The following is a 12059-nucleotide window of genomic DNA, read 5'->3' as shown; positions in this document are numbered from 1 at the left end:
TCAAATGCCTAAAATGGTATTTGAATTTCAGTATTTGCATGTGGCTAATTGAGCTGTTTTGAAGCACTGGAATTTCTGACACAATGGAAAATGTCCCTGAAAGCCATAAATATAAATTACGTTCCTCAGATTTTGTGAAAGTACCTCCACAAAGGAGGACTGTCAACAATAATGCTTGGTTGATCATTTTGTATGGGAAGATTGTTTTCAGTTGAAACAAAGCCGAGTAAAGGTGACTTGGCATTTGAAACAATGCCAAGTAAAGTGACTTAATGATGACTGTGAAACAGCCAAACCCTTACTCTGAAATGTATACCTCATTTTAATTTTCTAGGGTTGGATTGTGATTTTGTGTAAGCCAAACACAAAACAATGTGGAAGGAGGAGGAGGGGAAGTGTAATATGAAAGATAAAGCATACTGTGGTGAAATCTACTTTTGGTATTATACTATTTACCTGTCAAATATGGAAAAGTTCCACTCTGCAGCTTACAGTGAGAGCACATGCTGGCCAGGGTTCAGGTGGATTTTGCTTACAGTCAGTACTAGCTCTTTGACCCCTCAGACCTGTTAAAAGGACACTCAATAAATGTGCCATTTGGGACTAAGGGATGCTGGATGGGTGCAACTCAGTGATGAAAAGGAGTGTCTGTGAGGCTTGCTCTCGCCCGTTAAGGTTTGCTGGCAATCAGGACCAAGAGGTTCCTTTTCAAAATACATTTGTGCTTAGTTTGAATTTTTTTTTTCCCGATTTAAATGAGTGCTTTTTGTTTTGATTCCATTGCTACAGAAATCAGTAATGAGAATTTATTAATGCCTTTGGAAGTACTTACTCCAGTTGCTGGGTATCTAGCACATTTCTACAACAAATGTGCTAGAGCTGTGCATTTCTGGAAGGAAACAGACTGAGTGAAAATGTTCTGTTCTGTACTGTGCTGTAATACAACTGAAGCCAATACCTAGGGAGTGGAGGTTTTGCACCAAAATAATTAGTGAATCCAGTTGGATACACCTAATCCCATACATCAGTCGTCGACAAATCCAGTAAAGATAGGTTTTGCTGTGTGGGTGAACCTAGCAGAAACTTCAGTAATCTGGAAATCTGTAATAGATGATGTTCCTGCATATGTTGGGGAAAGAACCATTTGATTTTAATTCATTATGGCCACGATTTCTTGTTGCATCAACTGCAGGAATACATGAAGACTTCTATCTCTACAGCTTGAACCAGAAGTTCAGGTAAGGATGGACCATACTTGTTAAAACCAGTTTTGGGGTTTTTCTGCATTTTAAATGTGGACAGCTACTATGCTTTACATATTTGGGGTGAAGGTTTATAAGAGGCATATTAAACTATGTAAAGATTACACTTAATTTTAAGGCCGAATGTTCACGTGGTTAATTTTTTTAATACTTCAGAGATTTTTCTTGTTTCAAAGGAAATAATTGGTTTCTCCCTCAGCCCCCACCCAGGGTGACTAATATTGGAGTAGTAATACTGCATGGTGTATCTGTGAATGATTTCCACACTCATTTCAGTAGTAATTAGTCCAGTTTTGGTATTAGTTCAAAACTTACTAGTCAGTAATCATGAACTTTTACATCTTCAAAGCATGGTACAAGTATTAATCGGGTGTGGGCAATGTTACATTGTGCTTTGAAGTTAACACTTTCACATGCTACAGAACTAAAAGGTGGTGCACTATGTAGAGGAAAAAGATGTTATCGTCAGGGTAGGGTGAATCATCTAAGAGAGCAAATAATTGGGAAAACGAACAGACTTGTAAAAGTCATTGTCAGAGATGAAAACATTTATTTGTACTAGCATAATCCTTGGGATTGCTGGTCATGGACCAAGATTTGGTTTCATTAATGTTGTATTCAAGTTTCATTCTTTCAGCTCAGAGTGAAAAACCACAGCTGAATTAGAAATCAAATTCAATGTTGTTTTAGTTTCAGGTAATTTGTTTTCTCAGGCAGCAGTGTAATCCATGGAAGAGAAGTAAATATGCCAGGGCAGTGGCAGTGTGAGTAAAGCGAAATCTGACAGTCTTCACCATCCCAGCCTGCAGTAAAGGAGACATCACTCTGCAAAAATATTAGAAAAAAACATACAAAGGAGTAATGTGACCAATAAATTTTTTTTCATTCTACTGTAAACACATAACTGGTGCTATTTTCACACACAGATAATTAATATTCAAGCAAGTAAAAATCATAATTTAAATTCAGTTGCTTCTTAAGTATGTACTTACATATATCTTCCATATTATCTGATGGATTAGCTATTCTATACCTGTGGTAATTTAGTTATCTGAGATTGTTGGGCAAGTTGTATGCAACTAAGCTCATTATCGTTAAATCATTAATAACTTGTTTTTATTTCCAATATGTTCTAACGTTGGAAACAATCATATTTTCATTTCTACAAAAAATTTACAGTTTTTGAGATGCCTTTGTTTGAAAGAATATATTTCTCAAAATGTAAACAAAATAAAATGTTATGGACAAAAAATTAGTTTTTCTTGATTCATTCTATAATTTAAATGAAGGGGCAGTTTTTTAGTGAATAGGAAGAGGTATTTATCCTGTCTGCAGGATGTGAAAATGGGTCTAAACTCAATGTCACTTCTGTTAATGACTTATCTTTTCCAAAATATGTAAAAAAATATTAAGTATTGTACCTTTTTTAAAAAGTGCTAGTGGATGTTCTGAGGCCAAAATCACCCCTCAGGCTTTGCTCTCAGGAAGGCGATGGGCTGGCAGGCATCCCTTCCAAATGTGAGACATCGGGCATGAAGCACGGGGTCCTGTGGGAGGGACTGTAGGAGCAGGCAAGCCTGGAGGGAGGACATTGCACTGATGGCTTTAGCTGTGGTTTTGGTTTACTCGTGTGCAAAAGGGATTGAGAATTGCCCCTTTCCCTAAAATGAAATCTCTAGTATTGACTGTGTTACAATAGCATAATTAAAACTTCTTCCTTTATGGACACAGGATAAAGCTTCTGAATGCTGAGAGTTTTCAAACATATCTGCGTTGGGATGTATTTTTGTAACCTGCCTCAGTGGTCTTTATATTCCAAGCCAAAGGGGCAATTTATTCCTCAAACTGAGACAAATTTTTTATTTGGTGCTGAAAATACCACATTTTTTAATGTGAAAAAAAGGACATAGAAAATAGTGACATGATAACTTCTTTTTGTGGATTATGTATTAAGGACACAAAGTAGCAACACAACTGAACCTTTATATTCTGTGTATTGTATTTTTGGAAATTTATCAGCTAATGAGCTCTGAACATGAGAGTTCTCAAGATAGTGGTAAATCCAAAGGGAAAAACCTTGGCTACTAGAAGATGAGTGTGTTAGGGAGGGAAAAGAATGGTCTTAATAAGTTGTGTATATTCTTCCCTTTGCATGTAACCTTGTCTCAAAGGGAAAAATTTACAAAGACAAAGGGATGTGGAGGAACAGTCTTTTACTAGGATGCAATTGGCTATCTGATGGATTTGATTTGCCTTTGAAATCCAAAGGGCAAGCATTGCATTTGAATTTCATTAAATAGCGCTTCAAAAGTGTAATGTCACAAAACCAAAATTCTTTCATCATTAAGTGATTTCTTTATTTTTGGTTTTGTTCCTCTGGGATTATTTGAAAATTTCTGCAGTTAGTCTCTGATCAAAATCTTGCTTGGAACAATTAAAAATTATAAACTGAGTTGTAGCTATCTTTACTATTGGGATAGGGAGACATAGAAAGGTAAATAATGATTTGCTTTGTGGGATATCTATTCTGTGTACAGCACACTGTTCTCATTCCCATTGTTGATTTATATCCTGATTTCTATTCTTTTAATGTGATTAATAGTGGGAAGGAAAGAGTTTTCTTTGACATCTGAATAACTTCTGAGTTTCCCTACAGATTGTGATCCTTTGGAATTTTTTTCATGCATCAATTAAATGTATGATGCAATGGACATAAACTTTCTCATGAAAGAAGGAGGAACCACCCCAGACATAAAATAAGGGAAGTACACGTGAAATTAAACCCCTGGCCGCAGAAATGAAATCCTTTAAGGGAGACAAGTGGCGAGCTGCAGTTGCGTGGAAGGTAGGACAAGCAAGGGGTCGCTGGCCCTCTCGGTTTCCCGTTGCTGTAACTCGCAGGCGCTCGGTGGGACGGAGCGGCGGCAGCAGGCGGCGGGGCCGTGTCCGTGCCGCTGCCGGGGCTGGCGCTGCCGGCAGGCGGCTGTCGAGCCCAGAGCTTGGCTTTGGGCTGTGTGTGCCCAAACTGCTGAGGGTGACCCGAGCCGCTCTGTGCTGATAATGCGTGAACCAGTTCTAAATTAAAACTCGCTAGGGAGATTAAACAGTAACCTAGGATGCCGAGCGTGTTCAAATATGAAGGCAGATTTTGCACAACTGTACATACATCTGTTTCTGATTGTAATTCAAAGTCAGATGATAGTAAATATTGCTTAGCAAGTCTTGAAATGGGTGGTGCTGATGATTTGCTACACATTCATCCACTATTCATTTTTCTACAGCTTGAATTAGTACCATGACAGTCTCCATCTTTCATTATTGATACGTATGTCAATCCATGCACTCTGCTTGAAAGCTGCTATTGGTGCTGAGAGCAGTGACTGTTCAAGTATTTGGTTGTTATCTAACAGCTATAATCTATATGCCTATAGATAATATGGTCATGAAAAAGAAAAAAGAATATAGAATTCACCATGGCCGTACTTAACTCTGCACATTAGATACAGCTTGGTGTTCTTTTAATTTAAAGTAACGAGCATGGAAGGGGTTGATGGGAGACTGGAGAAGACATGGTTAGGTGAACTGGAGGTAACAGAAATTAAGGTAGCAAAACCATTTATGGTTATGTTTTGATATAATTCTGAAGGGATGTACAGTGGAAGAAAATGGATTTATAGTATTCAAGTAGGCAATGCATTAGAGTTGAAAATCATATTTTAAAGTAATGATTTTTGTGTGTTCCCTGATACTTTGTAATTGTCCAGCCTCTGGGTTGGAATACAGTTTATATTATCAAAAGGAAATGCTGAATAATCACGTGATAGTCTTGTTTCACTGGGAAAAAAATAAATGGTTGTGAAATAAGGCCGTTTGTACTTATAATATTGCTAGTTGTTGCTGACTGACAGCACATTTTCTCTGCTACATATGGCAAGGGAAGATGTGCTCTTGGCTATAGTGCAGGCAAAAAAGTGAGCACAGGATATATCGTAAAAGCAGATGGAAGTTCTCATTTTCCTCCTATTTATAGCTGGTGTTTGTAGTGTCCTTTCAGTTCTGTTATCCAATCACTGTTGATGTGTTTCTGTTTGTGGAGATGAGAGGGGAAAAGAAAGAAACAAGCCTTTCTTTTGCTATGTAAAATTCATTTCAGTATGGGAACTGGACTGGAAAAGATGGAGGGGTACAGTTCTTCCCACAAAAATTCAGAGATAGGAGAAAAATTAGAATTAGGGCATTCCAAGCAGTGGCTGAGTTTGCACTAATAAATGAAATTTTCCTTCTGCCTTGAAGCAGGAGTGGTGTGGTCTAACTAATACAGTTTCCTGGTAATTTTCTGCTTTAAATAAAAAATAAATCAGTACTCAGAGTAAAACCATAAGTTTATTTTGCCTAATAGTTGAAATAGGAACCAAGTGGAAGTAAGTCTCTAGGCAGATGCTGAGCTCCCAAGACTTTGCATTCTGCTGGTTATGGTTAACCAGCTTCTGGGAGACACAGGAAGTCTGTGGGGAGCTGGGCACAAACTGAAGTGTCAGGACATCTATTCTTTTGTCTCAAACTATTTCCTGAGCTGTGAAATAATGATTACCCACTCACCACATGGAAGTGTTATGAACATTAATATTTTATAAAATAAGAGCACTTAGAGGCCTGGTGATGGGGGAAATACATGTGTAAAGGAAGGAGGGAGCTAAATTTGGTTTTGAAGCAAAAGAGATAAAATGGTTTTTGCAACCATTCTTATTTTTTTTGGAGTAAAAATCCAATTTTAATATGACAAAGAGACTGCTGGCTAGCAGAGAAAAGGATTAATAGCACCTCACACTGAGACAGAGATATTTGGAAGTAATTTGTTTGGTCCTGCTGAGTTTTGTGGCAGTGGAAAGCTAAGCTGCTTCTGTCTTTAGAAAGTGTGCCCACAGGGAGTGCCAGACAGCTTTTCTGCCACTCCAAATTAATGATTCAGATTGTTTTTCTGCCAAGATAATATCCTTAGGTACACTTGGAAACTCAAGTAGATTCTGTTGAAAAGTGAACAGAATTAACAAAATACACAACTACTGTAATAATTAGAATTATGTGGATTCAGTCAGAATGCATAATTAGGCAGTTTTCTTTTAAAGCCTTCATTTAATGAATCAATGATAGGGGAAACATCTAAATATAAAAGTAAATTTTCTAAGCTAAAAATAAGTTGTCATCATCTGCCAGAAGCAGCTAGTGGTTTACAAGGATACTAGAACAATGCAATCTATCATGAAGCCTTTGCTGCATGTAACATTACTTGAATATGTCTTTAATATTTTCTTGAGTCCCTTTGGTTGCATCCCCTCCTCCAACTGATGATTTTAAGGATGTGACTAGAAGAACAGAAGTCTTTAGGGTAATGTTTGTTTAATTATTTTTAGGCTAAGGGTCAGTTGCATTCCCTGATAATGGAAACAATGTCACAATTGTAAGTGATTAATTTTACCATTTCTAGTAATATCCCACAGAGTTGTGGTAGACTCTTCCCCTTGTCTTACAGCTTGGTCATTTCATATCCTCAACTGCTAAACTGGAGGAGAGCTCAGGATTTATATGGGAATCTGCTAAAGCAAGAGTGTGCTTAAACAGGAAAAGGGAGTAACACTGACTGATGTCAGATTTCTCACTAGGCTGAAATGGTAAGTATTATGCTGCTAAGACTTCTGCTTTATTTTCAATGAATTAAAATTTGTTTCAGTCACATGGTCTTAATATACTGTTCACGAATTCCAAATCTTGTAATAATGTGTCTAAATGCTTTTTGTCTCTTAACTTCAAATCCATTACCTGTGTAGCTTATTGTGATCTATAATCTTTACTGATGTGACTTTTAGCTAAGTAAAGGTGAAATGCACATCTCTGTGTATGTACCTGATAGATAAATGTGCTTCTGTTTTTGGAAGAAGTATGGGTTAAAAGCAAACTGAAAATCAGAAAGCAAACTTGAAAATAGTTGTGCCCATATTTAAATTCAAATACTAATAAAACCACTGAAATATGTTGGGATGAAATAGGCTTTGCACTTTACTTTTTGGAATCTTCTTCATCCTTTGAGGCAGATTTTGTACTAATTCTCTACAAAATGAGAATCACAATAGCTGCAGAAACACTAGGTGGGTCCCAGAAACAGTATGTTTCTGTGTACAATTTCTAATCAGCCTGACTTCCCAAGTCTAACTGTTAACCTCCAAAGATGAATAATTAGCCAGACTGCAGCAGTGCTGTGGTGCAATGATACTGTCCTATTTTGGTGCTAGTTTGTTCAAAGCCTGTGCAGGAATTTCTTTTGATTGCTCCTCTTTATTGTGTACATGTGCTCTTAAAAGGCAGGTACAACCCAGAGCTGCTGTGCTAACACTTGTCCTATTTTACAGAGTATTTTAGAGCAGCCTCTCAATCAGTTCTGGGGGTTGTGCAGTTACTCAGAATCTCTGGAACATCCTGTAGCCCCCGATGCTTGCTGTACCTTTGGGTTTGTAAAGGTGTTTTTCAGGGAGAGCTGCCTGGAAAGAAGGAATCCTGTTTGTCCTGGGAAAACCTCTCATTGCTAAAATTGGGCTTTTTAAGCATTACTAAGTAGCTAAATATTGTATTAATGTACCCATGATACAGGCTGCAGTTTCCTTCTCCTAAAATACCTACAAATCACCAGAAAATATTTGATTTTGTTACATTGCTATAAATAGAAACAAATTCTGACATGTTGAGAATGTTGGCATTGCACGTTTTGCAGAAATAGGAGTAATTAGTTAATTCTTAAATTAGAGTTAAATATAAGAAGGTTCATGTATCAATCAACCAACTATAAATATAAATATATATAATGCAATGAAACTCTATTGATGTATATTTAATGCAATGAAAGGCCAGTATTTAAATTTGAGTGCCCAGTTAAGTGCCTGATTTCCAATGCTTCTGACTCCATGCTATTTCATTATATATCTGATTATATTTTTTTAAGAATTGTATTAAGGTATGTGACAAGCTGGTAGCTAAGCAAAAGGCTGATAGATCTTTCTAGCATTTAATGGACATTGCTTTTTGCCAGTTCTGAAAGCCATGTAAGTTGAGTGAATTTAAACATATAAGTAAACGATGAAAATTATTAATAAATATTTCTGCTTCATTACCTGAATCCTCAATATATGTTCTGCTTGCTGAATATTTTCAGTGATTAATACAATCTACCAAGTTAATGTGCCAGACCTTAACTGAACTGTGCCCACATGTGGAATCTCATCTTCAGAATCTAAAATGTGCAGGGTTCATGAATAGAACTAAACCTAAATTATAATGCAAAGGTACATTACCTGAAAGGTAACTTGGGAATAAAAAAATGATTGGATTTAAGTAATTTTTGTTTCATGATATAGAGACTTAGCAGTATTTATTATTTTACTATTATATTGAGTTTTTATCCCACCTGATAGAAATTATTTCTAAGCCAAAAAGGAGAGGAAAATTAAAAAATACATGCCCTCAGAGTGGAATTTAATTCAGGTGGCTTTCAAAACATTTGCTTTCTATTAGTAGCTTTGCAATGCTTTGGTGGAAAAAATAATCTTTGACAAGGATTTAACACCTGTCCTTTTCAAGTTGCTGAGGAAAGTCCCTCTTAGAGTCAATATGATTCACTCAAGTACTCAAAAATGAGCCTTTTTCCCTCAGCTGCCTCCCTCACTTTCCTAAAATCTCGATTTGTGATTTACACATAGAGCTGTGATGTAAACAAGACAAAAATCGTTGTTTACGTCTGTGCCCGGTGAGGAGGGGGCGAGCAGGGACCCCGCTGCCGCCGCCGGCCGTGACTCAGCGCTTTGGGGAGGCGGGGAGGCCTCGCAGCCGGCCGGGACACGAAGCCCCGGGGCCTCGCCGTCTCCTCGTTAATGAGTAGCAACGCGGGGCCGCCCCGGGCGCGACACCTTCGCCCCGCGGCCGCTCGGGGCTCCGGGGCAGCGCCGGCCGCTCCCGTCCCGGCCCCGCCGCTCCAGCCGGGCCCGCCCCTCTCCCAGTCTCCTCCGCGGCTCTCTCTCCCAAGCCAGGCGGAGCTGGAGCAGGGAGCGACGTCGTTCCTCGCCGCCGCCGCCGCCTCTCCCCAGTGACCGAGGGCACCGGCACTGCCTGGGGGGGCCCCGTTCTCCGGCCGCCGCCCGACGCCTCATCCCCGCCTCTGCCGGAGCCGGCACTGCCCGCGGAGCAGCCATGAGTTGGGGCACGGAGCTGTGGGTGAGTCCCGGCTCGCCTCTCATTGTGTCTGAGATTCGCCGCCTTCCCTTGTCTGCTCGGGCGGCTGCCCCGGGGAGGCGCGGAGCGGCCGGAGCCGAGGCGCTGTGCTTTGTTCGGCGCAGGGGCTCGGGCGGGGCGGGGGTCCGGCGCCGGCGGAGGGCGGCGGCGCCGGGCCGGGGGCCGCGGCGGGGCGGGAGCGCCGCGTCCGGGGTGCGGTGCGCGCGCGCCGCCTGCGCGGCCATGGCGCTGCCCGGGGCGGCCCCTCGCCCTCCTCCCGCCCGGCGCGGTCACGGCGGGACGGGCGCTTTGTGTGTGCGGCCGGGGGAGCGCCGCGCTCGGGGCCCGGCGGCGCGGCCCTCGCCGTGCTCCTGGCACGGCACGGCTCGGGGCGGGGTCCCGGCGCGGCCCGGGCAGCCTCGGGCGGCGGCAGAACTGCTGCTCCCCCGAAAAGCGCCGGGCTGCTCAGAGGAGCGAAGCGTTTTCAGCTGCCGGCCCTAACTAGACGCAGCTCTACTGTATAGCTTTGTTTCTAAAAGTACCGCAGAATGTTGGCTAACACTGCATTGTGTTTGTTTTAAATACGAATAATTGGCAGCAACGAGACAGGCAGTTTCCGTCTCGCGTTAGGTCTTTTCTTAAAGCTCCCCTCTTCCCTCCGAAGGCTCTGTGGCCGTGCCGAGGACGGCAGAGAAGGGGCTTCTCCCGGGGGAGTGCCGGAGCGAAGCACGGCGGTGTCTGCTCGCACTGGTGGCGTCTTGTATCTCCTCTGTCAGGTTCCCTGCTGCTGGAGCTAACGCTGATCGTGGGAATGCTTAGGCATAAAAAAGAATAGTACCAAGGAGTGTTTAACATCCCCGCTTTAAATGCCGCCTGCCCTGCATTTACTTGCTTTTAAAGACACTGAAACAAAGACTTTTGTGCTAAGAAAAAAAAAATGACAGAAAGCTAAACGTTGCAGCTTGAAGTCTGGTCCAGGAACTTAATCTGGACCTAGCATTATATGTTGTTCATTTCTTCTTTTTTTTTTTTTTTTTTTTTTTTTTTTTTTTTTTTTTTTTTTTTTTTTTTTTTTTTTGGTGTTGAATTAAATACCTTTATCAGTATTTTGTAGTGCAGGGCTATCAGGGCTATTAGTCTCTAGAGGAGCAAAGATCTGCTCCACACCGAGACAAGTGGTTGCCCGAGGAGTCGGGGCAGCTGCGGGCGGAGTGCCTGGGTGGGGCGCGGGGACTGGGAGTGCCCGCGGAGCTCCTGAAGCCACCTGAATTAAGTTGTGTCTGATTATGCAAAATGAAGATGTAATAGCATCACGTGTGCTACGCCCAGAAGCCTGATTTAAAGGTATTTAGGGGTTACTTTAGTGTTTTGCATAGTACCTTGTACTTTGCTAGGATTTGTAGGCACGATGAGAATTCAGAAAAAATACACTTTTTAAGTACTGATGACACTGCTGCAGCAGGCTTGAAATCTAAAACTGTTGTGATATTGGCAGTGAGGAGTAAAAGCTGTGATTTATATTGGCCACACAAGAGTGTGTGTGCAGCTCATGCCTGTATGAATTTCAGGTGAGGGGTGAGTGTCACTTAAGGAGAGTGGGGTTGGCATTTGGGTGAGCACTGACTGTAAGCACTCAGGTATGTATTGCTTTAGAAAACAGAGTTTAGCTTACTCATATCAGCTAATTTTCGTAGCCTCTTAATTGTATTTGGGTTTGGTTTTTTTTTTGTTCATCGTGTAAATGACACTTGAAAGTTTTATACTCTGTCTTGTGTTCAGTTCTGTATGAAAGTGCTTGTCTTTGTCCTGTGTTTAAGAAACATACTAAAAAAGATGGATTTTGACCTCAGACTTCCTTTTAATGATTGGCATTTAACTCACAGTGTTGTGAAACTAGCTGCAGTTTATTTTGACCTACTGTATTTCTTTTCTCCTAAGTCACTAATTTTTACTCATTAGTTGGAAGAAATGCCAGAATTTTAAGCTAAATGTTTTACTGCAATACTTTTATTGTAGCAAAATTAAATACATTTTTTGCTTGATATCTGGAGATGACCTGCAGCTCTACACTGAGGTATCGTCCTGCATAAAATGGTCTGTTTGTAACTATGTAACTAGACTTTGACAGTACAAGTTTTTACATCACAGGGTGGTAACTTTTACATTTTTTTAATTGAATCCAACCATACTTTAAAAAATGTACTATGTTATGAATCAAACTGGTTTCTTAGAAGAATATTCAGTGCTTCACTTACTGTAAAAAGTACTAAACTTTAATTGTGCTGGGCAAGTAAAGATTACTTTTTTGGAGATCTGGCACAAAATCAAATTCATTAAGAATTATCTTAAATCTAGTTTAAAAACACAAGGAAAACCAGTATTGTGGGTCTTCAAAGACAGGGCTCTGAACAATAGAAAATTAAACTCTTAGACATATTTGTGTTCTGCTGTAGCAATTCCTCCATCATTCCCTGTTACGAGCAGCAGTGGAGCTTCAGGAGGCAGCCTGAGCTGCTCTGTGTTTGCTGATGGCAGCAGGGCACA

The 12059-nt window shown here is 40.7% G+C and overlaps 1 protein-coding gene across 3 annotated transcripts in view; it reads left to right on the top strand.

Annotated features, from left to right (window-relative positions):
• Positions 1 to 8759: 8759 nt before the first annotated feature.
• FNBP1L (formin binding protein 1 like) overlaps positions 8760 to 12059 on the top strand; it is a 57652-nt gene continuing 54352 nt past the window's right edge. Inside the window, exon 1 of one of the 3 annotated variants that reach the window (XM_053985406.1) lies at positions 8760 to 9518. In XM_053985406.1, the coding sequence (XP_053841381.1) occupies positions 9495 to 9518 (24 nt within the window). In that variant the 5' untranslated portion in view covers positions 8760 to 9494. The remainder of the gene's footprint in view (positions 9519 to 12059) is intronic. The other 2 variants (XM_053985404.1, XM_053985405.1) reach the window with 2 other exon arrangements.

Source organism: Vidua macroura, chromosome 9 (genome assembly GCF_024509145.1).
Source record: "Vidua macroura isolate BioBank_ID:100142 chromosome 9, ASM2450914v1, whole genome shotgun sequence".
In the NCBI taxonomy this organism is placed as follows: Eukaryota; Metazoa; Chordata; class Aves; order Passeriformes; family Viduidae; genus Vidua; species Vidua macroura.
This window is presented reverse-complemented; position numbering and strand designations above follow the sequence as displayed.